At 40.4% G+C, this 26118-nt stretch overlaps 1 protein-coding gene across 8 annotated transcripts in view; it reads right to left on the bottom strand.

Annotated features, from left to right (window-relative positions):
• Positions 1-26118, bottom strand: part of MKX (mohawk homeobox) — a 105325-nt gene that overhangs the window by 20893 nt on the left and 58314 nt on the right. For 5 of the 8 annotated variants that reach the window (XM_079915255.1, XM_079915256.1, XM_079915257.1 and 2 more), the window contains exons 6-7: positions 20318-20351; positions 16655-20212 (exon numbers count right to left, since the gene is read on the bottom strand). The exons of 2 other annotated variants lie outside the window; for them this stretch is intronic. In XM_079915255.1, the coding sequence (XP_079771381.1) occupies positions 20026-20212; positions 20318-20351 (221 nt within the window). In that variant the 3' untranslated portion in view covers positions 16655-20025. Of the gene's footprint in view, positions 1-16654; positions 20213-20317; positions 20352-26118 lie in introns of those variants that run through there. One more of the 8 variants, XM_079915258.1, reaches the window with a different exon arrangement.

The raw sequence follows: 26118 nt of genomic DNA, 5'->3' as shown, positions 1-26118 counted from the left end.
GAACAGAAGACAGCTTCAACCTGAGGGAATACAGCATTCATGAGCTCATTTTTTTTTTTTTTTTTTTTGGCGGTACGCGGGCCTCTCACTGTTGTGGCCTCTCCCGTTGCGGAGCACAGGCTCCGGACGCGAAGGCTCAGCGGCCATGGCTCACGGGCCCAGCTGCTCCATGGCATGTGGGATCTTCCCGGACCGGGTCACAAACCCGTGTCCCCTGCATCGGCAGGCGGACTCTCAACCACTGCGCCATCAGGGAAGCCCCCATGAGCTCATTTTTGAATGAAAATAAATGACCAAATCCATCCAACCAAAAGATAAATCAAAGCAGAGAACTCAGGAAGAGGAAGTAGTATATGAAAGGACTCACAGTCAGCATTCAACCTATTTCGGTAACTGTGGGAGTTACGGTTTCAGAGAATAAGTAGCATAGATACTGACAACGTAAACTTAAGAAAACTGTTTAAATGGCGCGTGCGAACGAGAGGAAGTTGCTTTATTTTTCATACTGAGGATCCAACAGAGAGTACTTAACGTGTGCAGCTCAAGGAATAGGGATTCGGAAAATGGCAGCCCAAGTGTGCTTCTTGCTGCCAGCTTCAGATGAGCTCCTCACGGAGGCTAAGCTTGAGTTCCCAGTCAGAGGCCATGGGGTTGAGCAAGGACTTGGCCCTTGGAGGGGAGAGGGGGAGAGGCAGGAGGAGGACAAGGGGAGAGGGAAAGAAAGGAAAGAGGGAGGGAGAGGAAGGGAGGAAGGGAGGGAGGGGGTCGTTTCTTTGTTTCCTCTGTCCAGAGTAGAACCTGAAGTGTTGGAGAGGAGAACCCCAAGGTGAGCGGCAAGCTCTAGCTCATGGAGAAAGCCTGGCTGGTGAACATACAGAGATCTCCGAGACGGGGAGAGGTCCTGACCCTCGAAGTGCTGTGAGATTCCTGAGCAATTGGCTGGGTTCTTCCTACTTTTTGCAGAATTATGCAGCCTGGTGAGCAGAAGGGATGCCTCTGGGCGACTTAGCAGGGGATGACAGTTTGCCACTGGGCGACCTCCTGATCCCAAGGGCTGAAAATGTCTGCCCCACCCCCTATCATAAGCTTTCCACTGCTTAAGATGGACCTGGGCTTCTAATTGAAGAAAGTGTTGAGCATGCAATGAAAAATTGGTGATTGAGCAGCCAGATTGAGGAATAATAAAAATAATATCCAGAGCAGGCAGTTTCTACTGAAGCAACTGTTGGATGAGAACTACTACAGATTGAAGATAAACAAACAGATATGCTCAAGGAGATTCAGTTGTAGCATCATACAACATTTTTTTTCCTGAAAGATATTTGCTACACACACTTATATATCTGATAAAGTATTCACATCCGGAACGTGTTAAAGAACACTTGAAAATCGCTAAGAAAAAACAGACATTCCAATTTAAACATGGGCAAAAAACTTGAACAGGCACTCCGCAATATCCAAATAGTCAATACATATTGAAACACAAATTAAATATTAGTGTCATATAATATTGATATAGTTAATATTATTTTATTTTCATATTAAAAACACAACTTCAAACCACAATGAGATGCCTCTGCAACTCTACCCTAATGGCTAAAATACTTAAAACAATTTGCTTCAAAAACTTTGTAGAGCAACTAGGTCTCTGATGTCCTGCTTGTAGAGATGCAGACTGGTGTTGCTACTATAGAAAACTGTTTGATAATATCCACTAAAACTGAACATAACTCAACAAGTTCACTCCTACCTAGCAAAACATATATAAAGTTACCAAAAGAAATGTACAAGAATGCTTATAGTAGCATTATTTGTCACGGCCCTCAAAATGGAAAACAATACAAATGTCTATTATCGGTAGGATATATTAATAATTTGTGGTATATTCACATATTGGTGCAATAGTATATAGCAATAAAAAGAGTGAACTGCTGCTATATGCAACAGGATGGATGAATCTCACAAACACAATATTGACTAAAAGAAGACAGAAACAACAGTGTAATTCTGTGATTCCATTTGTTTAAATTTCAGAAATGGACAAAAGTCATAAAAATATTTACCTTTAGGGGGGCTTCTGGAATACTTTCTGTTCTTTATCTTGATCTGGGTGTTGGTCATGCAATTATATTCCCTTTGTAAAAGTTCATTGAATTGTACATCTATGGTGTGTAAAGTTTTCTATGCTACAATTTAATTAAAATGCTTAGAAAAAATTCAACATCCATTTATAATAAAATCTTTTAGTAAATCAAGAATGAGAGAATATTGTCTTAAAATATTAAAAAGAATAACTATCTCAACCCAGTGTATATTATTATATACAATATTTAAACACTAGAAATGATCCCATTCATGTAAGAAAAAATACACCAGGGGGCTGCCACCCCACCATTAAAAATTATTCTGGAAATGTTAGTCAATGCCAGAAGGTTAAGAAAAGTAGAGTACAAATATCAGGGTCAGTAAATTTTTATTGTTTGGAAAAATATGATTGTATACCTGGAAATCAAAGTGAAACATCTGGAAAACTAATTTGAAATTTTCTAATTAAGGTGCCTAGCTAACAGAAATAATATTTAAAAATCAATAGTTTGCCTGCAAACAAATGATAATTAAGATTACATAAAAATGGAAAAATCCCATTTACACTGCAACACAAAAATAAACACCAGTGAATAAATTAATAAGACATATGAAGAAAAATACAGTTGTTGAGAATCAAATGAAAGAAAAGGGACTTCCTTCTGGTTAAGAATGGTTAAGAATCCACCTGCCAATACAGGGGACACAGGTTCAAGCCCTGGTCTGGGACGATCCCACATGACGATCCCACAACTAAGCCCGTGTGCCACAAATACTGAACCTGCACTCTAGAGCCCGCAAGCCACAACTACTGAGCCCGCATGCCTAGAGCCCATGCTCCACAACAAGAGAAGCCACCTCAATGAGAAGCCCATGCACCGCAATGAAGGGTAGCCCCCTCTCGCCGCAACTAGAGAAAGCCTGCGCACAGCAACGAAGACCCAACACAGCCAAAAATTAATTAATTAATTAATTAAAAAAAAATGAAAGAAGAAAATTGGACAATAAAATTCAATATTGCAAAGTGTAAATTCATCTATATTTTCATGCGATCAACAAATACCAACACAATTGGTGGGGGGATCTGATAAAATAATTCACCATGTATATCTTTAAAAGTTAAGATGGGGCTTCCCTGGTGGCGCAGTGGTTGAGAGTCTGCCTGCCGATGCAGGGGACACGGGTTTGTGACCCAGTCCGGGAAGATCCCACATGCCGCGGAGCGGCTGGGCCCGTGAGCCATGGCCGCTGAGCCTACACATCTGGAGCCTGTGCTCTGCAACGGGAGGGGCCACAACAGTGAGAGGCCCGCGTAACGCAAAAGAAACAAAACAAAAACAAAAACAAAGTTAAGATGAGGTAAGAGCCAGGAAAATTCTGAGAAAAAAGAATAGTAATGAAGGATTCTATACTCACTACTGTAGTAAAAGACTGAATAAAGAGTTGAGAAGCAAATATTTAGATTAGTGGATTATCTAGTAAATAGTTTTGAGACAACAGCTAGATTTTCTTTTGCAGGAGTGGGGGTATTTTGGGGGAGAGCTAGATATCTAGTTCACTTATTTATTTATTTATTTAAATTAAGACTTTATCTTTTCAGAGCACTTTTAAGTTCACAGCAAAACTGAGGGGAAGGTACAGAGATTGCCGATATTCTCCCTGCCCCCCACACATGCATAGCCTCCCCTATTTTTAACATCCTCCACCATAGTGGTACATTGGTTACAACTGATGAACCTACAATTGACGAACCTACAATGAACCTACATCATTATCACCCAAGGTGCATAGATTACATTAGGGTTCACTCTTGGTGTTGTACATTCTATAGGTTTGGACAAATGTATAGTGATATGTATCCATCACTATGGTATCATGCCCTAAAAAGTCATCTGTGCCCTACCTGCTCATCCTGCCCTATCCCTGAACCCCTGGAAACCTCTGATCTTTATTCTGTCTCCATAGTCTTGCTTCTCCCTGAGTGTCATACAGTAGGAACCACACAGTGTGCAGCCTTTTCAGGTTGGCTTCTCTCACTTAGACACGCATCTAAGGTTCTTGCAGGTCTTTTCGTAGCTTGATGGTTCATTTGCTTTTAGTGCTGAATCGTATTCCATTGTCTGGTTATGCCACAGGTTATTTATCTATTAAATTGCTAAAAGATGTCTTGGTTGCTTCCAAGTTTGGGCAGTTGTGAATAAAGCTGCTGTAAACATCCATGTGCAGGTTTTTGTGTGGACAAGGTTTCAACTCCTTTGGATAAATACCAAGGAGCACGATTACTGGTTCATGTGGTAAGAGTATGTTTAGTTTTGCAAGGAACCGCCCAACTCTCTTCCGGAGTGGCTGCACCATTTTGCATTCCCGCCAGCAATGGATGAGAGTTCCTGTTGCTCCCCATCCGCACCAGCATTTGGTGGTGTCAGTGTTCTGGTTTTGACCATTCTGATAGGTGTGTAGTGGCATCTCATTGTGGTTTTAATTTGCATTTCTCTGATAACATATGATGTGAAGCATCTTTCAATATGCTCATTTGCCATCGGTATATCTTCTTTAGTGAGGTGTCTGTTAAGATCTTTGGCCCATTTTAAAATCAGGTTGTTTTCTTTTTTTTTTTTTTTTTTTTTTTGGCAGTACGCGGGCCTCTCACTGTTGTGGCCTCTCCCGTTGCGGAGCACAGGCTCCGGACGCGCAGGCTCAGCGGCCATGGCTCACGGGCCCAGCCGCTCCGCGGCATGTGGGATCTTCCCGGACCGGGGCACAAACCCGTGTCCCCTGCATCGGCAGGCGGACTCTCAACCACTGCGCCACCACAGAAGCCCCCTTGTTTTCTTATTGAATTTAAGAGTTCTCTGTATACTTTGGATAAGAGACCTTTATCACATGTGTTGTTTGCAAATACTTTCTCCCAGTCTGTGGCTTGTCTTATTCTCTTGGCATTGTGTTTCAGAAGTTTTTCATTTTAATGAAGCACAGTTTATCAATTGTTTCTTTCACGTATTATGCCTTTGTTGATGAATCTAAAAAGTCATCACCATACCCAAGATCATCAAGGTTTTCTCCTGTGTTATCTTCTAGGAGTTCTGTAGTTTTACGTTTTATGTAAATGGATCTGTGATCCATTTTGAATTAATTTTTGTGAATTAGTGAAAGGACTGTGTCTAGATTCTTTTTTTTCTTTCGCATGTGGATGTCCAGTTATTCTAGCACAATTTGTTGAAAAGACTATCTTTTCTCCATTATATTGCCTTTGCTACTTTGTCAAATATCAGTTAGCTGTATTTGTGTGAGTCTATTTCTGGGCTCTCTATTCTGTTGCACTGTTGAATTTGTCTGTTCTTTAATCAGCACCACACTGCCCTGATGGAGCTTTATAGCAAGTCATGGAGTCAGGTAGTATCAATCTTCCCACTGTGTTCTTCTTCAATATTGTTGGCTATTCTGGAACTTTTGCCTCTACATGTAAACTTTAGAATCAGTTTGTTGACATCCACAACTTGGTGAGATTTTGCTGGGGATTGCATTGAATCTATACATCAAAGTGGGAAGAACTGACATCTTGACAATATTGAGTCTTTCCAACCATTAACATGGAACAATTTTTTTAGTTCTTCTTTGATCTTTGATTTTGTTCATCAGAGTTTTGTGGTTTTCCTCATAGAGATCTTGTACATATTTTGTTAGACTTATACATAAGTATTTAATTTTTAGGAGTGCCCAGCTCAGGTTTAATGCCAAAATAAATGGCCAAGACTTAAACATACAAAAATGAACCAAAAGGACCTGCACGGAAGGGGAGATGCAGCACATCCAAAGGGAAGCTTCCAGAGTATGGGAGTGTGGAGTTCCAGAGTTTGGAGGAAGACACTGGAACTCACCAAAAAGATACCCCACATCCAGAGACAAAGGAGAAGCCACGATGAGATGGTAGGAGGGGCACAATCACAATAAAATCAAATCCCATAAGTGCTGAGTGGGTGACTCACAGACTGGAGAACACTTATACCACAGAAGTCCACCCACTGGAGTGAAGGTTCTGAGCCCCACGTCAGGCTTCCCAACCTCAGGGTCTGGCAACGGGAGGAGGAATTCCCAGAGAATCAGACTTTGAAGGCTAGTGGGATTTGATTGAAGGACTGCAATAGGACTGGGGGAAACAGAGACTCCACTTGTGGAGGGCACACACAAAGTAGTGTGTGCGTCGGGACCCAGGGGGAAGGAGCAGTGACCCCATAGGAGACTGAACCAGACCTACCTGCTAGTGTTGGAGCGTCTCCTGCAGAGGCAGGGGGTGGCTGTGGCTCACCATGGGGACAAGGACACTGGCAGCAGAAGTTCTGGGAAGTACTCCTTGGCGTGAGCCCTCCCAGAGTCCATCGTTAGCCCCACCAAAGAGCCTGTAGGCTCCAGTGCTGGGTCACCTCAGGCCAGACAACCAACAGGAAGGGAACTCAGCCCCACCCATTAGTAGACAAGCGAATTAAAGTTTTACTGAGCTCTGCCCAGCAGAGCAACACACAGCTCTACTCACCACCAGTCCCCCCCCATCAGGAAACTTGCACAAGCCTCTTAGATAGCCTCATCCACCAGAGGGCAGACAGCAGAAGCAAAAAGAACTACAATCCTGCAGCCTGTGGAACAGAAACCACATTCAGAGAAAGACAGACAAAATGAAAATGCAGAGGACTATGTACCAGATAAACGAACAAGATAAAACACCAGAAAAACAACTAAATGAAGTAGAGATAGGCAACCTTCCAAAAAAAGAATTCAGAATAATGATACTGAAGATGGTCCAGGACCTCGGTTAAAGAAGGGAGGCAGAGATCAAAAAGATACAAGAAATGTTTAACAGGAAAACAAATACCATATGCAAACATATATATATGGAATTTAAAAAAAAAAATGTTCTAATGAACCTAGGGGCAGGAGAAGAATAAAGACACAGACATAGAGAATGGACTTGAGGACATGGGGAGGGGGAAGGGTAAGCTGGGGCGAAGTGAGAGAGTAGCACTGACATATATACACTACCAAATGTAAAATAGATAGCTAGTGGGAAGCAGCCACATAGCACAGGGTACTTTGTGACCACCTAGACGGGTGGGATATGGAGGGTGGGAGGAAGGCACAAGAGGGAGGGGATATGGGGATATATGTATACGTATAGCTGATTCACTTTGTTATACAGCAGAAACTAACACAACATTATAAAGCAATTATACTCCAATAAAGATGTTTTTAAAAAACTACATTTAAAATGTCAAAAAAAAGAAATGTTTAACAAAGACCTAGAAAAATTACAGAACAAACAAACAGAGATGAACAATACAATAAATAAAATGAAAAATACACTAGAAGGAATGAATAGCAGAGTAACTGAGATAGAACAATGGATAAATGACTGGGAAGACAGAATGGTGGAAATCACTGCCATGGAACAGAATAAAGAAAAAGGAATGAAAAGAAATGAAGACAGCTAAGAGACCTCTGGACAACATTAAACACACCAACATTCGCATTATAGGGGGCCCAGAAGGAGAAGAGAGAGAGAAAGGACCTGAAAAAAAAATTGAAGACATTATAGTCGAAAACTTCCCTAACATGGGAAAGGAAATAGCCATCCAAGTCCAGGAAGTGCAGAGTGCGCCAGGCAGAATAATGCCAAGGAGAAACACACCGAGACACATAGTAATCAAATTGACAAGAATTAAAGACACAGAAAAATTATTAAAAGCAACAAGGGAAAAACAACAAATAACATATAAAGGAACTCCCATATGGTTAATAGCTGATTTCTCAGCAGAAACTCTACAAGCCAGAAGGGAGTAGCACCATATATGTAAAGTGATGAAAGGGAAGAACCTAAAACTAAGATTACTCTACCCGGCAAGGATCTCATTCAGATTCGACAGAGAAGTCAAAAGCTTTACAGACAAGCAAAAGCTAAGAGGATTCAGTACCACCAAACCAGTTCTACAACAAATGCTAAAGGAAATTCTCTAAGTGGGAAACACAAGAGAAGAAAAAGACCTACAAAAAAAAAAAAACCCAAAACAATTAAGAAAAAGGTAATAGGAACATACATATCGACAATTACCTTAAATGTGAATGGATTAAACGCTCCAACCAAAAGACGAAGGCTCACTGAATGGATACAAAAACAAGACCCATATATATGCTGTTTACAAGAGAGCCACTTCAGACCTAGGGACACATACAGACTGAAAGTGAGGGGACGGAAAAAGATATTCCATGCAAATGGAAATCAAAGCTGGAGTAGCAATACTCGTATCAGATAAAATAGACTTTAAAATAATGTTACAAGAGACAAGGAAGGACACTACATAATGACCAAGGGATCAATCCAAGAAGAAGATATAACAATTATAAATATATACGCACTCAACATAGGAGGTCCTCAGTACATAAGGCAAATGCTAACAGCTATAACAGAAAATTAATAAGGAAACACAAGCTTTAAATGACACAATAGACCAGATAGATTTAATTGATATTTATAGGACACTCCATCCAAAAACAGCAGATTACACCTTCTTCTCAAGTGCACATGGAACATTCTCCAGGATAGATCACATCATGGGTCACAAATCAAGCCTCAGTAAATTTAAGAAAATTTAAATCATATCAAGCATCTTGACCACCATGCTATGAAATTAGAAATCAATTACAGGAAAAAAAAAAAACATAAAAAACACAAACACATGGAGGCTAAACAATGTGGTACTAAATAACCAAGAGATCATTGATGAAATCAAAGAGGAAATCAAAAAATACCTAGAGACAAATGACAATGAAAACACGATGATCCAAAAATCTGTGGGATGCAGCCAAAGCAGTTCCATGAGGGAATTTTATAGCAATGCAACCCTACCTCAAGAAACAAGAAAAATCTGAAATAAACATCAAAACTTACACCTAAAGGGACTAGAGAAAGAAGAACAAACAAAACCCAAACTTAGTAGAAGGGAAAAAGTCATAAAGATCAGAGAAGAAATAAATGAAACAGCAACAAAGAAAACAATACCAAAGATCAATGAATTTAAAACTGGTTCTTTGAGAAGATAAACAAAATTGATAAACCTTTAGCCAGACTCATTAAGAAAGAGGGAGAGTAATGAAATCAATAAAATTAGAAATGAAAAAGGAGAAGTTACAATGGACACCGCAGAAATACAAAGCATCCTAAGAGACTACTACAAGCAACTCTATGCCAATAAAATGGACAACCTGGAAGAAACAGACAAATTCTTAGAAAGGCATAAGCTTCCAAGACTGAACCAGGAAGAAATAGAAACTATAAACAGACCAATCACAAGTAATGAAATTGAAACTGTGATGAAAAATCTTCCAACAAACAAAAGTCCAGGACCAGATGGCTTCACAGATGAATTCTATCCAACATTTAGAGAAGAGCTAACACCTATTCTTCTCAAACTTTTCCAAAAAAAAATGCAGAGGGAGGAACAATCCCAAGCTTATTCTATGAGGCCACAATCACCCTGATACCAAAGTCAGACAAAGATACTACAAAAAAAGGAAAATTAAAGACCAATATCACTGATGAATATAGATGCAAAATCCTCAACAGAATACTAGCAAACAGAATCCAACAACACATTAAAAGGATCATACACCATGATCAAGTGGGATTTATCCCAGGGATGCAAGGATTCTTCAATATATGCAAATCAATCAATGTAATACACCATATTAACAAATTGAAGAATAGAAACCATACGATCATCTCAACAGATGCAGAAAAAGCTTTTGACAAAATTCAACACCCATTTATGATAAAAACTCCAGAAAGTGGGCATAGACAGAACCTACCTCAACATACTAAAGGCCATATGACAAACCCACAGCCAACATCGTTCTCAATGGTGAAAAACTGAAAGCATTTCCTCTAAGACCAGGTACAAGACAAGGATTTCTACTCTTGCCATTCTTATTCAACATAGTTTTGGAATTCCTAGCCACGGCAATCAGATAAAAAAAATAATAATAAAAGGAATACAAATTGGAAAAGAAGAAGTAAAACTGTGACTGTTTGCAGATGACATGATACTATACATAGATAATCCTAAAGTTGCCACCAGAAAACTACTAGAGCTAATCGATGAATTTGGTAAAATTTCAGGATACAAAATTATTGCACAGAAATCTCTTGCATTCCTATACACTAATGATGAAAGATCGGAATGAGAAATTAAGGAAACAATCCCATTCTCCATTGCAACAAAAAGAATAAAATACCTAGGACTAAACCTACCTAAGTAGGTAAAAGACCTGTACTCAGAAATCTATAAGACACTGATGAAAGAAATCAAAGATGACACAAACAGATGGAGAGATATACCTTGTTCTTGGATTGGAAGAATCAATATTGTGAAAATGACTATACTACACAAAGCAATCTACAGATTCAATGCAATCCCTATCAAATTACCAATGCCATTTTTTACAGAACTAGAACAAAAAATCTTAAAATTTGTATGGAGACACAAAAGACCCTGAGAAGCCAAAGCAGTCTTGAGGGAAAGAAAACAGAGCTGGAGGAATCAGACTCCAAGACTTCAGACTATACTATGAAGCTACAGTAATCAAGACAATATGGTACTGGCACAAAAACATAAATATAGATCAATGGAACAGGCAGAAAGCCCAGAGATAAACCCACACACCTATGGTCAACTAATCTATGACAAAGAAGACAAGGATACACAATGGAGAAAAGATAGTCTCTTCAATAAGTAGTGCTGGGAAAACTGGGCAGCTACATGTCAAAGAATGAAATTAGAACACTCCCTAATACCATACACAAACATAAACTCAAAATGGATTAAAGACCTAAATGTAAGGCGGGACACTGTAGAACTCTTACAGGAAAACATAGGAAGAACACTCTTTGACATAAATCACAGCAAGATCTTTTTTGACTCACTTCCTAGAGAAATGGAAATAAAAACAAAAATAAACAAATGGGACTACTTAATAACGAAGAGATCACTGAAGAAATCAAAAACTACCTAGAAACAAATGACAATGAAAACACGATGACCCAAAACCTATGGGATGTAGCAAAAACAGTTCTAAGAGGGAAGTTTATAGCAATACAATCCTACCTCAAGAAACAAGAAAAACCTCAAATAAACAACCTAACCTTGCACCTAAAGCAATTAGAGAAAGAAGAACATCAACAAAAAAACCCCCAATGTTAGCAGAAGGAAAGAAATCATAAAGATTAGATCAGAAATAAATGAAAAAGAAATGAAGGAAATGATAACAAAGATCAATAAAACTAAAACCTGGTTCTTTGAGAAGATAAACAAAATTGACACACCATTAGCCAGACTCATCAAGAATAAAAGAGAGAAGACTCAAATCAATAGAATTAGAAATGAAAAAGGAAAGGTAACAACTGACACTGCAGAAATACAAAGGATCATGAGATATTACTACAAGCAACTATAGCCAATCAAATAGACAACCTGGAAGAAATGGACAAATTCTTAGAAAACCACAACCTTCCGAGACTTAACCAGGAAGAAATAGAAAATATAAACAGACCAGTCACAAGCACTGAAATTGAGACTGTGATTAAAAATCTTCCAACAAACAAAAGCCCAGGGCCAGATGGCTTCACAGGCGAACTCTATCAAACATTTAGAGAAGAGCTAACACCTATCCTTCTCAAAGTCTTCCAAAATACAGCAGAGGGAGGAATACTCCCAAACTCATTCTATGAGGCCACCATCACCCTGATACCAAAACCAGACAAAGATATCACAAAGAAAGAAAACTACAAGCCAATATCACTGATGAACATAGATGCAAAAATCCTCAACAAAATACTAGCAAACAGAATCCAACAGCACATTAAAAGAATCATACACCATGATCAAGTGGGGTTTATCCCAGAGGAATGCAAGGATTCTTCAATATATGTAAATCAATAGATGTGATAAACCATATTAACAAACTGAAGGAGAAAAACCATATGATCTTCTCAATAGATTCAGAAAAAGCTTTTGACAAAATTCAACACCCATTTATGATAAAAACCCTCCAGAAAGTAGGCATAGAGGGAACTTACCTCAACATAATAAAGGCCATATATGACAAACACACCACCAACATCGTTCTCAGTGGTGAAAAACTGAAAGCATTTCCACTAAGATCAGAACAAGTCAAGGTTGTCCACTCGCACCACTGTTATTAAAACAGTTTTGGAAGTTTTAGCCACAGCAATCAGAGAAGAAAGAGAAATAAAAGGAATCCAAATCGGAAAAGAAGAAGTAAAGCTGTCACTGTTTGCAGATGACATGATACTATACATAGAGAATTCCAAAGGTGCTACCAGAAGACTACTAGAGCTAATCAATGAATTTGGTAAAGTAGCAAGATACAAAATTAATGCACAGAAATCTTTTGCATTCCTATACATTAATAATGAAAACTCTGAAAGAGAAATTAAGGAAACACTCCCATTTACCATTGCAACAAAAAGAATAAAATACCTAGGAATAAACTTACCTAAGGAGACAAAAGACCTGTATGCAGAAAACTATAAGACACTGATGAAAGAAATTAAAGCTGATACAAACAGAGGGAGAGATACACCATGTTCTTGGACTGGAAGAATAAACATTGTGAAAATGACTATACTACCTGAAGCAATCTACAGATTCAATGCAATCCCTATCAAACTACCAAGGGCATTTTTCACAGAACTACAATAAAAAAGATTTCACAATTTGTATGGAAACACAAAAGACACCAAATAGCCAAAGCAATCTTGAGAAAGAAAAACGGAGCTGGAGGAATCAGGCTCCCAGACTTCAGACTATACTACGAAGCTACAGTTATCAAGAGAATATAGTATGGGCACAAAAACAGAAATATAGATCAATGGAACAGGATAGAAAGCCCAGAGAGAAACCCATGCACATATGGTCCCCTTATTTTTGATAAAGTAGGCAAGAATATACAGTGGAGAAAAGACAGCCTCTTCAATAAGTGGTGCTGGGAAAACTGGACAGCTACATGTAAAAGAATGAAATTAGAACACTCCCTAACACCATACACAAAAACAAACTCAAAATGGATTAAAGACCTAAATGTAAGGCCAGAAACTATCAAACTCTGAGAGGAAAACATAGGCAGGACACTCTATGACATAAATCACAGCAAGATCCTTTTTGACCCACCTCCTGGAGAAATGGAAATACAAACAAAAATAAACAAATGGGACCTCATGAAACTGCAAAGCTTTTGCATAGCAAAGGAAACCACAAACAAGATGAAAAGACAACCCTCAGAATGGGAGAAAATATTTGCAAATGAAGCAACCGACAAAGGATTAATCTCCAAAATTTACAAGCAGCTCATGCAGCTCAATATCAAAAAAACAAACAACCCAATCCACAAATGGGCAGAAGACCTAAATAGACATTTCTCCAAAGAAGATATACAGACTGCCAACAAACACATGAAAGGATGCTCAACATCACTAATCATTAGAGAAATGCAAATCATAACTACATGAGGTATCACCTCACACCAGTCAGAATGGCCGTCATCAAAAAATCTAGAAACGATAAATGCTGGAGAGGGTGTGGAGAAAAGGGAACTCTCCTGCACTGCTGGTGGGAATGTGAACTGGTACAGCCACTATGGAGAACAGTATGGAGGTTCCTCAAAAAACTACAAATAGAGCTACCATATGACCCAGCAATCCCACTACTGGGCATATACCCTGAGAAAACCATAATTCAAAAAGAGTCATGTACCACAATGTTCATTGCAGCTCTATTTACAATAGCCAGGTCATGGAAGGAACGTAAATGCTCATCGACAGATAAATGGTTAAAGAAGATGTGGCACATATATACAATGCAATATTACTCAGCCATAGAAAGGAATGAAATTCAGTCATTTGTAGAGATGTGGATGGACCTAGAGACTGTCATACAGAGTGAATTAAGTCAGAAAGAGAAAAGCAAATATCGCATATTAACGAATATATGTGGAACCTAGAAAAATGGTACAGGCGAACCAGTTTGCAAGGCAGAAATAGAGACACAGATGTAGAGAACAAACGTATGGACACCGGTGGGGGAAAGCGGGGCGGGTGGTGGTGGTGGTGGGATGAATTGGGAGATTGGGATTGACACGTATACACTAATATGTATAAACTAGATAACTAATAAAAAAAAAGAAAAAAGTGAACCAAAAATCTAATAGAAAATTGGGTGAATCTTTTTACAATCTAGGCACTAACTATGTACCAGGTACTATTGTTGTAAGTGCTCTTGTATATAATAACTAATTTAATCTCACAGCACTAGGAAGTAAGTATTATTATGATTCATATTAAAGATGAGGAAACTGAGGTTAAGTGTCTTGTCTAAGATTGTAGGGCTAGTAAGCAGAAGAGATAGAATTTGAACCTCAGCATTCTGGCTCTAGAGCTACACTGCTTCTGTGATGACCGAATACATGTAGTACCTCTTATACATCCTGTGTATATGCACATGTGATGTTTAAGTTCTGAATTTTAAAAATATTATAAGGGAAGTAAAAAATATACTAAAAACTGGGAAAATATTTGCAACCTGTATTATAGATAAGGTATTTTAGATTTAGAAGTTTTAGATTTGCAAAGAGCCCATACAAATCACTAACAAATGGAAGAAAGGAAGGAAGGAAGGGAGGGAGGGACGGACGGACGGAGGGAGGAAGGAAGGAAGGAAGGGAGGGAGGGAAACCAGACAGACAGATATAAACAGGCAGTTCACTGAATAGAAATACCAAAGGCCAATAAGCTTATGCACAGTATCACTCATCTTTAAAAAGTATAATTTAAGACAACGCTGAGATATCATTTTTTATTTACCACATTGTCAAGTATTGAAAAGTTTAGTAATATTCAGTGTTTTGACCAATTGGAAGAAAACAGACACTCACACCCTACTGTTAGAAGTGTAAAATGGTAAAACTTTAAAATGGTAATTTGTCAACATCCATCAAAATGTTTAACGTACCTATCACTCGACACATTACTTCCACAGACATGTAAGTGGCTGAAGACATACACACACAAGAAGGTTCACTGCATCAGTATTTACAACAGTGCTACTGAAACACGGTCTGCACAGCAGTGATAATCTACAGATGGCTTGTTGTTGGTCTGCTGGGAGATCAGGGGCCGGGATGTAATTCAGCTACACTTCTAGGAGCACTGTGAGTTCAGGTGACAACCTTTTCTCATAGAAAGAATTTCTTGATTAAGAAAACAGTATATTGATTTGTATTTGGACGAAAGCTCCTTATCTCGATGTGAAACAGCACTTTGAATAGCACTAGTTTGTAATAACTAAAAATTGGAAATAACTCTTAAGTCTATAGGGGTATTTGTTGGATACATTTAATAACCTGAACCAAAATCCTATGCATTCATTTAAAATAAGGAAAGCTACGTATAGTATATATGTATACATACTGTATATGTATACACACATAGGATGGAGTGTAAAAAATGTTGCAAAGTAGGAGGAATATAGTACCAAGTACAAGATGAAAAAGCACAAGGTTGTATGTACATAGAGTTTCTGGAAGCATACACAAGACGTTGTGAACCATGGTTATCTTTGGGACGTGGGATTGGGATCGTGGAGAGATAGGGCATGGGGCTTTTTATCTGTGTCCCTCTGTACTGCTTCAGTGTCTCTACAACTAGCACAAGCTACGTTTATAATGTTTTAAAACATGAATTAAAAAGTTTTCTTTAGAAGTCATGAATCAGGCTCACTGCAGATCAGGTTTCCAGAAACTGGAAACTTGGGCTGAGATTTGTTTCAGAAGACTTACTGAGACAATCTTTACATGGGATGAATTTCCATGGAGTCATCTGTGTAAAGATGTAACAAACATCAGCTTGTTTTTCCAAACTCAGAAATCTGTTTTTCTCACCTTAAAAAAAAGTTCATTATGGCCAATGCACACATCAACCAAACCAAATTTTTAGTTCGTCTCTAGGATGGGTCTCAAAGCTAGGAAGCGGTGAAGTCAGGACTCTGTCCCTGCAGTGTGACAATCAATGACCTAATTCTGATCATAACTGTTATGAAGAAGCGCAGGACCAAAAGACTCTGTACTCAAGAAGGCCCAAAGGTGGGGGCACATAACAAGTCTTCAAAATCTAGGGGTCCTCTATGCGTCACGGCAACCACAATTTATTCTGCCAAAAATTGTGGGATATTAGGCCTTTCCGAGTCATCTGGAACTCATTAATAATCGTTAACAGTTGTACAGTACCATGCAGTTGGCAAAGCACTTTTCTATCCACTGTCTTACTTCATCCTCATAACAGACCTTTGGAGTAGGTAAATTTCATAGATCAAATTTTATAGATGCAAACACTGGGTACAGAAGCCTTATGCTTACTCCCCAAAGTCACTCAGAAGTGAAGAGGCCCAGCCAGGCTGCGCGGGCCCAAGCTCTACCGCCACCCCGCACTGCCTCCCAAGGCGTGGCCAACCTAAGCGGCCCCAGACGCAAGAGTCTGCGCGCTTGCTCTTATTTTCTGTGTTTATTTGCACGATGTGATGCCTTCGAGCTGGACGAGTTTAAAAGCAGACCACGGCCGTTGCCACTGTTTGCTAAACATTGCCACTTGGAGCAGGCAGAGTACAGACAGCAGCTTGAGTTCTTAGTCATCCTGAACAGGATCAAGCAGGACAGAAAGAGGGGAAAGCAGTTCTCGCTGTTCGGAACGAAGGCGTCGCACATGCTGCGTCTTCCACGGGCACGTCTGTTCTTCCCTACCTTTGTTCTACTTTAAGCTTTTCTCCAGGAGTTTCAGACTAATGACAATGAAGTGATCTTTCTTGAAGTTCTAATTCTGATACCAACTTTTACCGTTGCACTGCAGTCTTTCACATCAGACAGCTTTCCTTTCTCAAGGCTCTTTATTAAACTACCCACATCTCATATTCCATTTATATTTCTACTTTCTTGCACATAAACCCTATATAAGGGAATTAAAATTATGTGATAATACCTTCCATTTATTGGGCACCTATTAAATGCCAAGCACTGTGGTGGGCACTTTATATATTGTACATTACCTCTGAACCCTGCAGCAAAGTCTACAGGGTATAACTCATTACTCTCACTTTGCAGGTGAAGAAACTGAAGCTGAGAGTGACTGAGTCTGGACCCTACAGTAGTGAGTGGCAGAGCTGGGATGCAAACGTACCTCTGCTTAGCCTCAAAGCCAAGGTTCTCTCCAGTGCACAGCACCCAGTAATAATGCGTATTGTATTAGCTACTGGAAGGTTTTTAATGAAAATCTTCATTCTAAAGTTATGTATTTTAACCGTTAGCATCCTACTTTTCCTCGGCTCTTACAGGGTGGGTTGGTGGTCTAAGGTGATGAAATTCAACCCTAATACAAATGCAGTGCCCCGATATCATATCCCTGACCAACCTAAGGAGAATTATGGCCTATAATGGACCCTGTGTTCTACTGCCCTCTCCACCGGGTCAGCTCTCAAAGGAAAACAAAATTCATATGATCATTGAGGTCTAGAAATTAACTTTTATTTTAAATCTGTCAAGAACTCCTGGCAGTTATTAAATTTATTAAAATGATTACATATGGCAAAACAAAGAATAGAGGTAATTCTATTTCTCTACAACATAAATTATGAGTTAGAGTCTCAGCAGCTGACTCAGCGTTGTTGAAGATGCTTTTAAAGGTCGGGGGGACTTTGATTTCCAGAAAATGTGAAAGCAGCAAAAGAAAAAGTAAAGTAAAAGTAATTGCAATTGGAGCTATTATGCCAGGATGTGCTAATTGTCAAATCGCCTTGATGTGTTTATAGGCCAGACTCCAAGCTTTGGTATTTAAAGAAAATCATGTGAAGAGCTGTCCTATACTGGCTTGTCATCCATGGCTTATAACATAGAACAAATCTGTTGATTCTTTTTGAAAAGATGGTAAAAATGAATTATGACTAATTCAAATTAAAAAACAACCAGCATCCATTCATCTAACTGAAATATGTAAAAACAAAAACAATTTTATTAAAATATTTAATACCAGAATAACTTATAATAGTATGAAAAAGAGTGAAGTACTTGTCCTTAGTTTTCACTGACATGATCACATTTTCGAAAAATTGTTTTATAAAGATTCCAAAGTTTTATCATGGATCTGTAACTATTTAAGGATCTTGTAAACCAGAAGAACTCATACTTCATCTGATCATACAGTCATAACTTACATATCTTGCTTTGCACTTACTCTTACTGCAAACAGCAATTTAGAAAACAAAGTAAAAATATATATATGTACAAAATATCTTAATATCAAATTATTTTCATTACACTAAATAAACCCAATCCCCAAATGTTATGTTACATGAAAAAGTGTCCTACAATGTATATCAAGACTGATACTGTCCATATATCAACTAGAGCAGCCTCTGGCTTTAAAAGCATTTTGCAAAATAAAGGAAAATGTCACCACGTGGCTGCACTGTTGGCTGTCATTCACACTCACAAAAACGCTGTCCAGTTTCAAAAAAAATTTATAAAATAGGTTACATACTCAGAAAAAACATCCCGCCATAAAAGAGACAAATCCTTTTTACTTCTCTGAGCACAAATATTCTGTTATATCTGGCATCCCTACTGTTTATTCAAATTTCAAGCCTCCCCAAGCTGATTAGAATATTAACGTTTGATTGAAAAAGATCTTTCTTGATGTTGATTATTCTCACTCCACGATAGTCTAATTTAGAAACAAAATGTTCTTTCTTTTAATACATGATTTCACCTTAATGTCCTATTTGGCAAAAGTCAGAGACTGTTCAATGTTTTGTTTCCCATATGTTTTAAATTTAAAAATCAATTTTGTGTGTGTATGTATATTCACATCGAGATACATTTCTTTTATTACCTTGTTCTCAATGCAATATAAGTTGTCCATCAGCAACTGTAATTTGAAATGGACCAAATAAGAGGTTTTTAGCTATTCCATATGAAAAACAGTTTCCATTACAAAAAACACTGAACTCTAATGCAAACAGGATTATGTTTTTAAACCTAAACTATAGTTTTAGTTTTATACGGGAACATTTCGAGTTATTTAGATAATAAACTTTTTGAAAACTTCGGCAAAACTTGAGAAAAAGAAAATCCAAATCAATTCTGAAGAGCATTGTGGTGTTTTCCAGCAGTGCTTAAAAACTTCTTTTCTGATCACGTTCATTGCCATTTTTCTTGAATGTACACATTATGTGATCCCTGAACCTTTTATTTTGGAAGTTTGTAACCAACCAGATATGCAGGCAAGATACGTGCATAAAATTCTCACTGTCCCTCGGCAAAGCACACTGAACAATTTTAAATACTTCAGAATTTTTTTTTTTTAAAGGAACATTTCATTTGGGCTGAACAGATTTCCAAGTTTTAACATGTGAATTAGTGAATACATTTCAAGGGCTTTCAGCAATTATGGTTTGAGTCCTGGCGTGGGTAGGTCCATCTGGAATGGCACTCACAGTCTCATGAGCATTGTGGTGTTGTCATTTTGAGGCACAGCTGCTCTACTATGCCCACGTTGCAGCTTATTTTCGGGAAAGCAAGGCACTTACTGTAATAGCAATGCAGACATTTTATGCATACTTGGAGTAACATAAAATAAGTTAATATTTCTGATTAAAGTGAGGTCTTATAATTTATACGTCTTTTATAGAAGCAACTAAATGATATATTTAGGACGATTAAAAATAGGAAGAGGCTTGAAAAGGAGTCATCTTCACTGCTGCTCCAGCCCCTAGGATGAGGGTTTATGAAAAAACACTGATGTGAAGAACAGCCATCGATCTGAAAGGTGACAAACTCTTAAAACTGCTGAACCAGGGGCACTTTGACCGTCTTCACTTCTGCAATGTGGGACGACTTCTGGATAATGCAGCTGGTGGTCCCCTGCAGCTTGTCTTTTCCCTGTGCGAGATTTGTTAAGGCCATGGCTGCATTGATCTCCTTCCAGTACGTGTCGTCCTTGCTTGGTCCCTTTCTATTAGCTGCACTACATTTAAGCAGAACAGAAAGAAAATGATCAAACTCACTGCAGCGCACGTAGAGAAGACCACCACTGAAAAGCACAAATGGCAAATAAAAACATACCGCTCACCTGTCACCCTTACTGGATCTATTTTCCAGAGTGTCTGTAAAGAAAAGCAAACATTTGATTACTTTTCTTTTCTGCTATCTTTTTGAATCTCAGGCCTTTCATCATTAATTACGAGGAATGAAAGTTCGTCAGGAAACATGTTGAAAATTGATTACACTTTTTTTTTTTTTTTACGAAGAAGGTGTGAAAAAAAATCTCTTTGCAAAGAAGCAGGAATAAGATGAGAACAGGTAATACAGAATAAAAAGTGGCTCTCATAAACATACAAACATCTGCGGTCAGTTTGTTCTGAGACACTGATTGGGCATTTTGGTGAGGAGGGCGATGGCACAGGGAGAGAGTGCTGACCGTTCCGGGGCAGGTTCTGGTCTCACCCCACTACTCGCCGGCCGTGTGCCTTTGGGCAGATTGTGATGCTGCATGAGGTCTGGGGTACAGTCTCCTGAACTATAAAATAAAGGAGCTCCTAGGTGATCTTCAGGGTGCCTGTGGCTCGGCAGTCTATGATCTCATGGAAATCAAACCTTCATCTCAGAAACAGGACTGGCAGGTAGTCCCCTCTGGCGAGTTAGCCGATGAATAACAGACCCAGTGCTGACAGCAACGCAGGACTCCTGGCGGACTGGAATAAGCAGGCACTGGTCTGTGAGCTCCACACGGACCCCTCATCCCGCAGGACATGAGAGCCAGGCTTGCTGCTTCACTCGGAGCACGACTGTCTATCAAAATCACACCTTATAAAGGAAGACGAAATGGGTTCTTGATTCGGATTAACCCTCTCTGGGGGAGCTCCTCTGGCCAAAAGAGCAAGGTATCAGGAACACAAAAATAGACATGCTGGAGGGAAAGATTCCAGAGGGTAAAGGGGGGCAGCGGCATGGCACGGGAGGTTAGAACACAGAGTGGGGCTGGAGCTCCCAGCAGCCTTAGAGACGCCAGAAATACAGCGGTTAAACCTCCGCCACCAGCACCACCACCAGCAGCGACAAACACCATTGAGAACCTACAGAACGAAGCCCTGCACCCCACACAGGAAGCATGGGGACAGGGAGTTTGCTCACAGCGTCTCTGGGCTCCACGGCCTCTGGAAAGCTGGCTTTTCCTGCCCTCAGTTCCCTCCCTTTGTTCTCCTCCCCTAACTCCCTGGCAGTGCTCAAAGCTAGTTTGCCGCGGTGCAGCCTCATCTCCAGCCCTGGGCTCCCAGAGAGTCGCGGAACTCGGAGAGACCTGGGGGGGAGATCAGGAACACGATCATGATATAGTCCCAGCAGGGCGACATTTCCCAGGGACGTGACCGTGTCGACAGGGCAGCTAAACCTTGATGCCCTCGATGGATGAAAAGAGTCGGGGAAAGCTGTTAACACATCCTGAGTCAGGCCAGGCAGTGTAGACCGGGAGATAGTAACGGTCACCTTGAGCTCTTTGCACAGCCTTTCACTCAGGGCCACCCTACCTACCCTGCCGAAAAAGAAGACAAGCAAACACAACAAAAGCGCGTAGTGAATAAACGGCAAGGTTGTCACGAAAAGTGAGTGAGATGAAGTGTGTCTGGCCCCAAATGGAACAATAAACGTTAGTCCCTTTGGTCTCCTTTCGTTTTAGGGATCTTTGGAAAAATAACTGGATTCCTGCGTAGTTGGTCCCCCTCCGGAGCCCTGCTAGCCTCTGGATCTTTCGGCCCCTACGAGGTAGGCCTGGATGGTTAGCTACACCTCTGCTGCTTGATAATTTTGGAATTATAATATTGCTTATGTAAACAGAAGGAAAAGAATGACAACTTTGAATTCACAGGACCCTCGTAACCCTCGCTTACAGATCACGTCCTACATGTGGGCACAACTCCAAGCACTTTGTGTCTTGGCTTATCCAGCATCAGTGTCTCTGCTGTCTGTCAAGTCTTTCTCCGTTTGGTGCTATTAACTGCAAATCTCTGCTCAATAATGACAGATACAAGGCACTACCAGAACAGAGAGTAAGTCAGTGCCTTTGTTTAGGACAAGAAAAGCTAACAACATTGGACATTTTACAGAGAGAAAAAAAAAACGAGTTAGGCCTTTGCTCAATTTTGCCCACAAATTGCAACAATTCTGTTGCCAAAGTGAAGCAATAGGTTATGGAGATATTTATCCAATGGAAAGACTTGGCAAAAGCAGAATAAGTTCCATGAAGGTTAAATAACATTAGGGAAATAACAAAACATAATTCAGAAAAGACCATGTAACTGATGCTCTGGCTTATGAACGAAGCTGTCTCGCATGTACACAGGGGACCAGCATCCGATTCCCCACCTGGATGGGCAACAGAGTGCAGACAACAGGAAGGAAGCCCGTGGCTGCCGACTCTGTAGGTGGAAGGAAGACACGTAGGTCCCTGGGAAGGTCCACGAGAGCTGGTTTAAGGTGAAGTGTGAACTAGGGTGTTCTGCATCCCCGCGGCCAGCCAGACGCCACAAGCAGCAGCCCCCATGGCTGCCTACCAGGATCCTGCCACCAAGAAACAAGCTCACTACGGCCAACCGTGAAATTATAAAACTCTGCTTACTCTTGGGGTGTATGTGTTTTACAGTTTGGTGCCTATGAAAATACCTTTGAAGTGTAAACACAGAGACCCCGATCCCCGTTCGGGTATTCTTAATCAGTTTCACGAATGTCAACAATGTCCTCGCAGCAAAGATGAATCCTGTAATTTATTTCTAAGGCAGAGAGGGCACTCAGTTCAATGTCATTTGGTATGGATTCAGGTTCCTTTCCCAGCAACAGAAGAAAAGGCTTCATAAAAAGGAATGAAGAGAAGACACACTTTGCTTCTCTATCAGTAGTAAATGTTCAAACAGCATGTAACGAAGTTCGATGTCAAAGATTTCAAACCAACAAGCAAAAGCTGACTGCTGGGGGGTCAAACGCTGCTTTGGGGGCATCTCTGTGCCGAGGGTAGTTTCGGTGCAAAACTTCAGCTGGTGCTGGAAGGGCGTGCTTCTGCTGCTGCTGGCGAGCTGCCCGCGTCGCCGGGGTTCTGTGCGTCCGAGAGCCACCTCCTGCAGAGCAGCGGTTCCCAGAAGCACCAGCAGAAGGGAGACAGCAGACAGGGGCCCTTGTACTCTGAAACATTCGTACTTTTGTAGGAAAGCAAAGGAGTATAAGCATCTGGCAATCTGGGGAGACTGTTCTCTATTCCTGATGCTGAGCTGAAACCTGGGGAGACGCCCCAGCGGCTTCAGAGAATGGAGGTCGTTTGAGGGGGACTCAGACAATTTACAATCCGCTCATTCTATTAAATGTGCTAAATGTGGAATGTTCTTTTTCATGTGCTCTTTTCCTTTGAAGTATAAACTCACCGGCGCTTATCTGGTTCAAGTATTTTGTGTCTCTTCGGCCAGTCGTCAGTATGTAAGCAGCGGTGGGTTTCTGGGCCACCACTCGACGCCACTTCAGCAGACAGGAGGTCTCTCACCAGCCCCCTCCAGAAGCGGCGCCCAGTAGCTCAAGAGAGGACGTGACAGGAGCAGGAAGGGGTCTGAGCAGACGCCCGTCCGCCGTCACTGCCCAGGCACAGACCCGGGTCCGAGGCCAGCTCAGCTGCCTCTCTCACTCTGCAAGTAGCTTGGCTCTGCCGGTCCCACGTCTGAGCTAAAATGCCTTTTTAGATCCCAAGGTTCCAAAAATCAGCTACGCTGTCAATTATCATAAAAGCAACTGGTTGGCAGGAACAACTTACTGAACCAGCCAAAAGAGCGTGTTTTAAGACCAAAAAAGAAAAGGAATGAAAAAAAGAGATGCGTCGTTAGGAAAATCTTGGATGCTGTAAAACCCAAACCATGTTGAAACTTAAAATGGGGCTATCCTCAGTTTGGACATGTGTTTCCTTATAAAGTTAAGTAGAGAAACAATTATAAAGAAAATTCAGTTCTACTGCAACCCGAGATGTGCAAGCACAAAGCCCTGTGGGCAAAGTGTCCATTCAAGTTTGAGAAACGCAGCTCAGAAGCATTCATTCTGATATATATTCCTGAGGTAATAATTCTAGTCGTAAAAAGAGAAAAAAATATGGCCAAATCTTCTGCACTGAGATTTTTTTTCAAATTTAATCAGTAAGGCTTGTTTTAAAATGTTCCACAAAATACTACTCACACCACTGAAAGGTAAATAAAATTAAGATTAAGAAAACAAGTATTTTAAATTACATAATCTAAAAATCATGTATTATATGTTTCCCTAAATTAAAATGGAAAGAGAGCTCCAGACGCTTGACAAATGTGCCTTCTCACACTTGGTCGGTTTGGGAGCCGCTGCTGGAGACAGCAGATGTGGACAGCCAGGCTTTAGTGTTTCTGGTCTCAGGGGTCCCAAGAGACCCTGGCGCACGAGACCAGTTTCTGGAGCTATTTACATACTTGGAACAACTGAGATAAAGCACGAGACTCTGGTGAATCGGGTAGATATAAAGCCTCACTGAATATTCTGAAATACCGATCGCTCCAGATTTGCAGGAACTCACACCAGACAGCATCGACCCCGTCTCTCTCTACTTCCCCACACACTGGATCTGGGCGGGGCTCACACACCCCTACAGACTGGTTCCACCGCGGCTGGACATTTCTTTACTTTTAAAAACAGCATTTGTTGTTGTTCTCTAATAAGAAAGGCATGCAGGTTCGCTGCAGAAAATCCAGGAAAAAGTGTAAAAGAGAAAATAGAGGGCACTGACGGATAACTCAAATTAATATTTGGATGTACTGACTCCCAAAGCAAGTTTATATACGTTTTTTAAAAAGGAGTCACTTTGTACGTGTTTTAAGATTTTTTTGATGTGGACCATTTTTGTGTGTGTGTGTGTGGTACGCGGGCCTCTCACTGTTGTGGCCTCTCCTGTTGCGGAGCACAGGCTCCGGATGCGCAGGCTCAGCGGCCATGGCTCACGGGCCCAGCCGCTCCGCGGCATGTGGGATCTTCCCGGACCGGGGCACGAACCCGTGTCCCCTGCATCGGCAGGCGGACCCTCAACCACTGCGCCACCAGGGAAGCCCTTGATGTGGGCCATTTTTAAAGTCTTTATTGAATTTGTTACAATATTGCTTCTGTTCTATGTTTTGGTTTTTTTGGCCGCAAGGCCTGTGGGATCTTAGCTCCGCCACCAGGGATCGAACCCGCATCCCCTGCATTGCAAGGCAAAGTCTTAACCACTGGACCACCAGGGAAGTCTCTGTATGCGTTTTAGAACTTGCTTTTTCACTGAACTTCTACATCTTCCTTACCCTTACCCCTTACCCTTTCGTTAACAAACAAGATAATAGTCTATCATTTGGCTTCCCCTGATGTGGCAATGTTTTTTGTTTTGTTTTCTTTTTCTGTTTCTTGTATTTTCGCCTGTGAAAAAGAAACGGCTTGAAAGAATTCAAAATCCAGCTTCGCCCGGTTTTAACTTGAATTTTGAGAGTCTCGAATGTTACAAGAAGGGGTTATCTTTAAAATAACAATTACTAGCATTTCATCATTTAAGCAATCTCAGTTGATAAAGCCACCTTCAAAGACCATGGCAAGGTCTAATGCATTATTTACACAGAGAGCCCATTAAACACCTTTTCTATACCTTTTGCTAGTATTCTAGACCACAGAGATACAAAAAAATGACTTTTTTTCCTCCTTATTATTTAATCTGTAACATCAAAAAATCAGTCCAAATCACAGAATAGGAAATCTAAAGCTCCGCTGAGCTCATCCTCAGACTTTAAATTAGAGACATTTTAATAGATGCGACACCCCTAAAATCACTCTTGCATCACCAGGACTGAATTGCTGCTAAGT

This window comes from Stenella coeruleoalba (assembly GCF_951394435.1).
Source record: "Stenella coeruleoalba genome assembly, chromosome: 2".
In the NCBI taxonomy this organism is placed as follows: Eukaryota; Metazoa; Chordata; class Mammalia; order Artiodactyla; family Delphinidae; genus Stenella; species Stenella coeruleoalba.
This window is presented reverse-complemented; position numbering and strand designations above follow the sequence as displayed.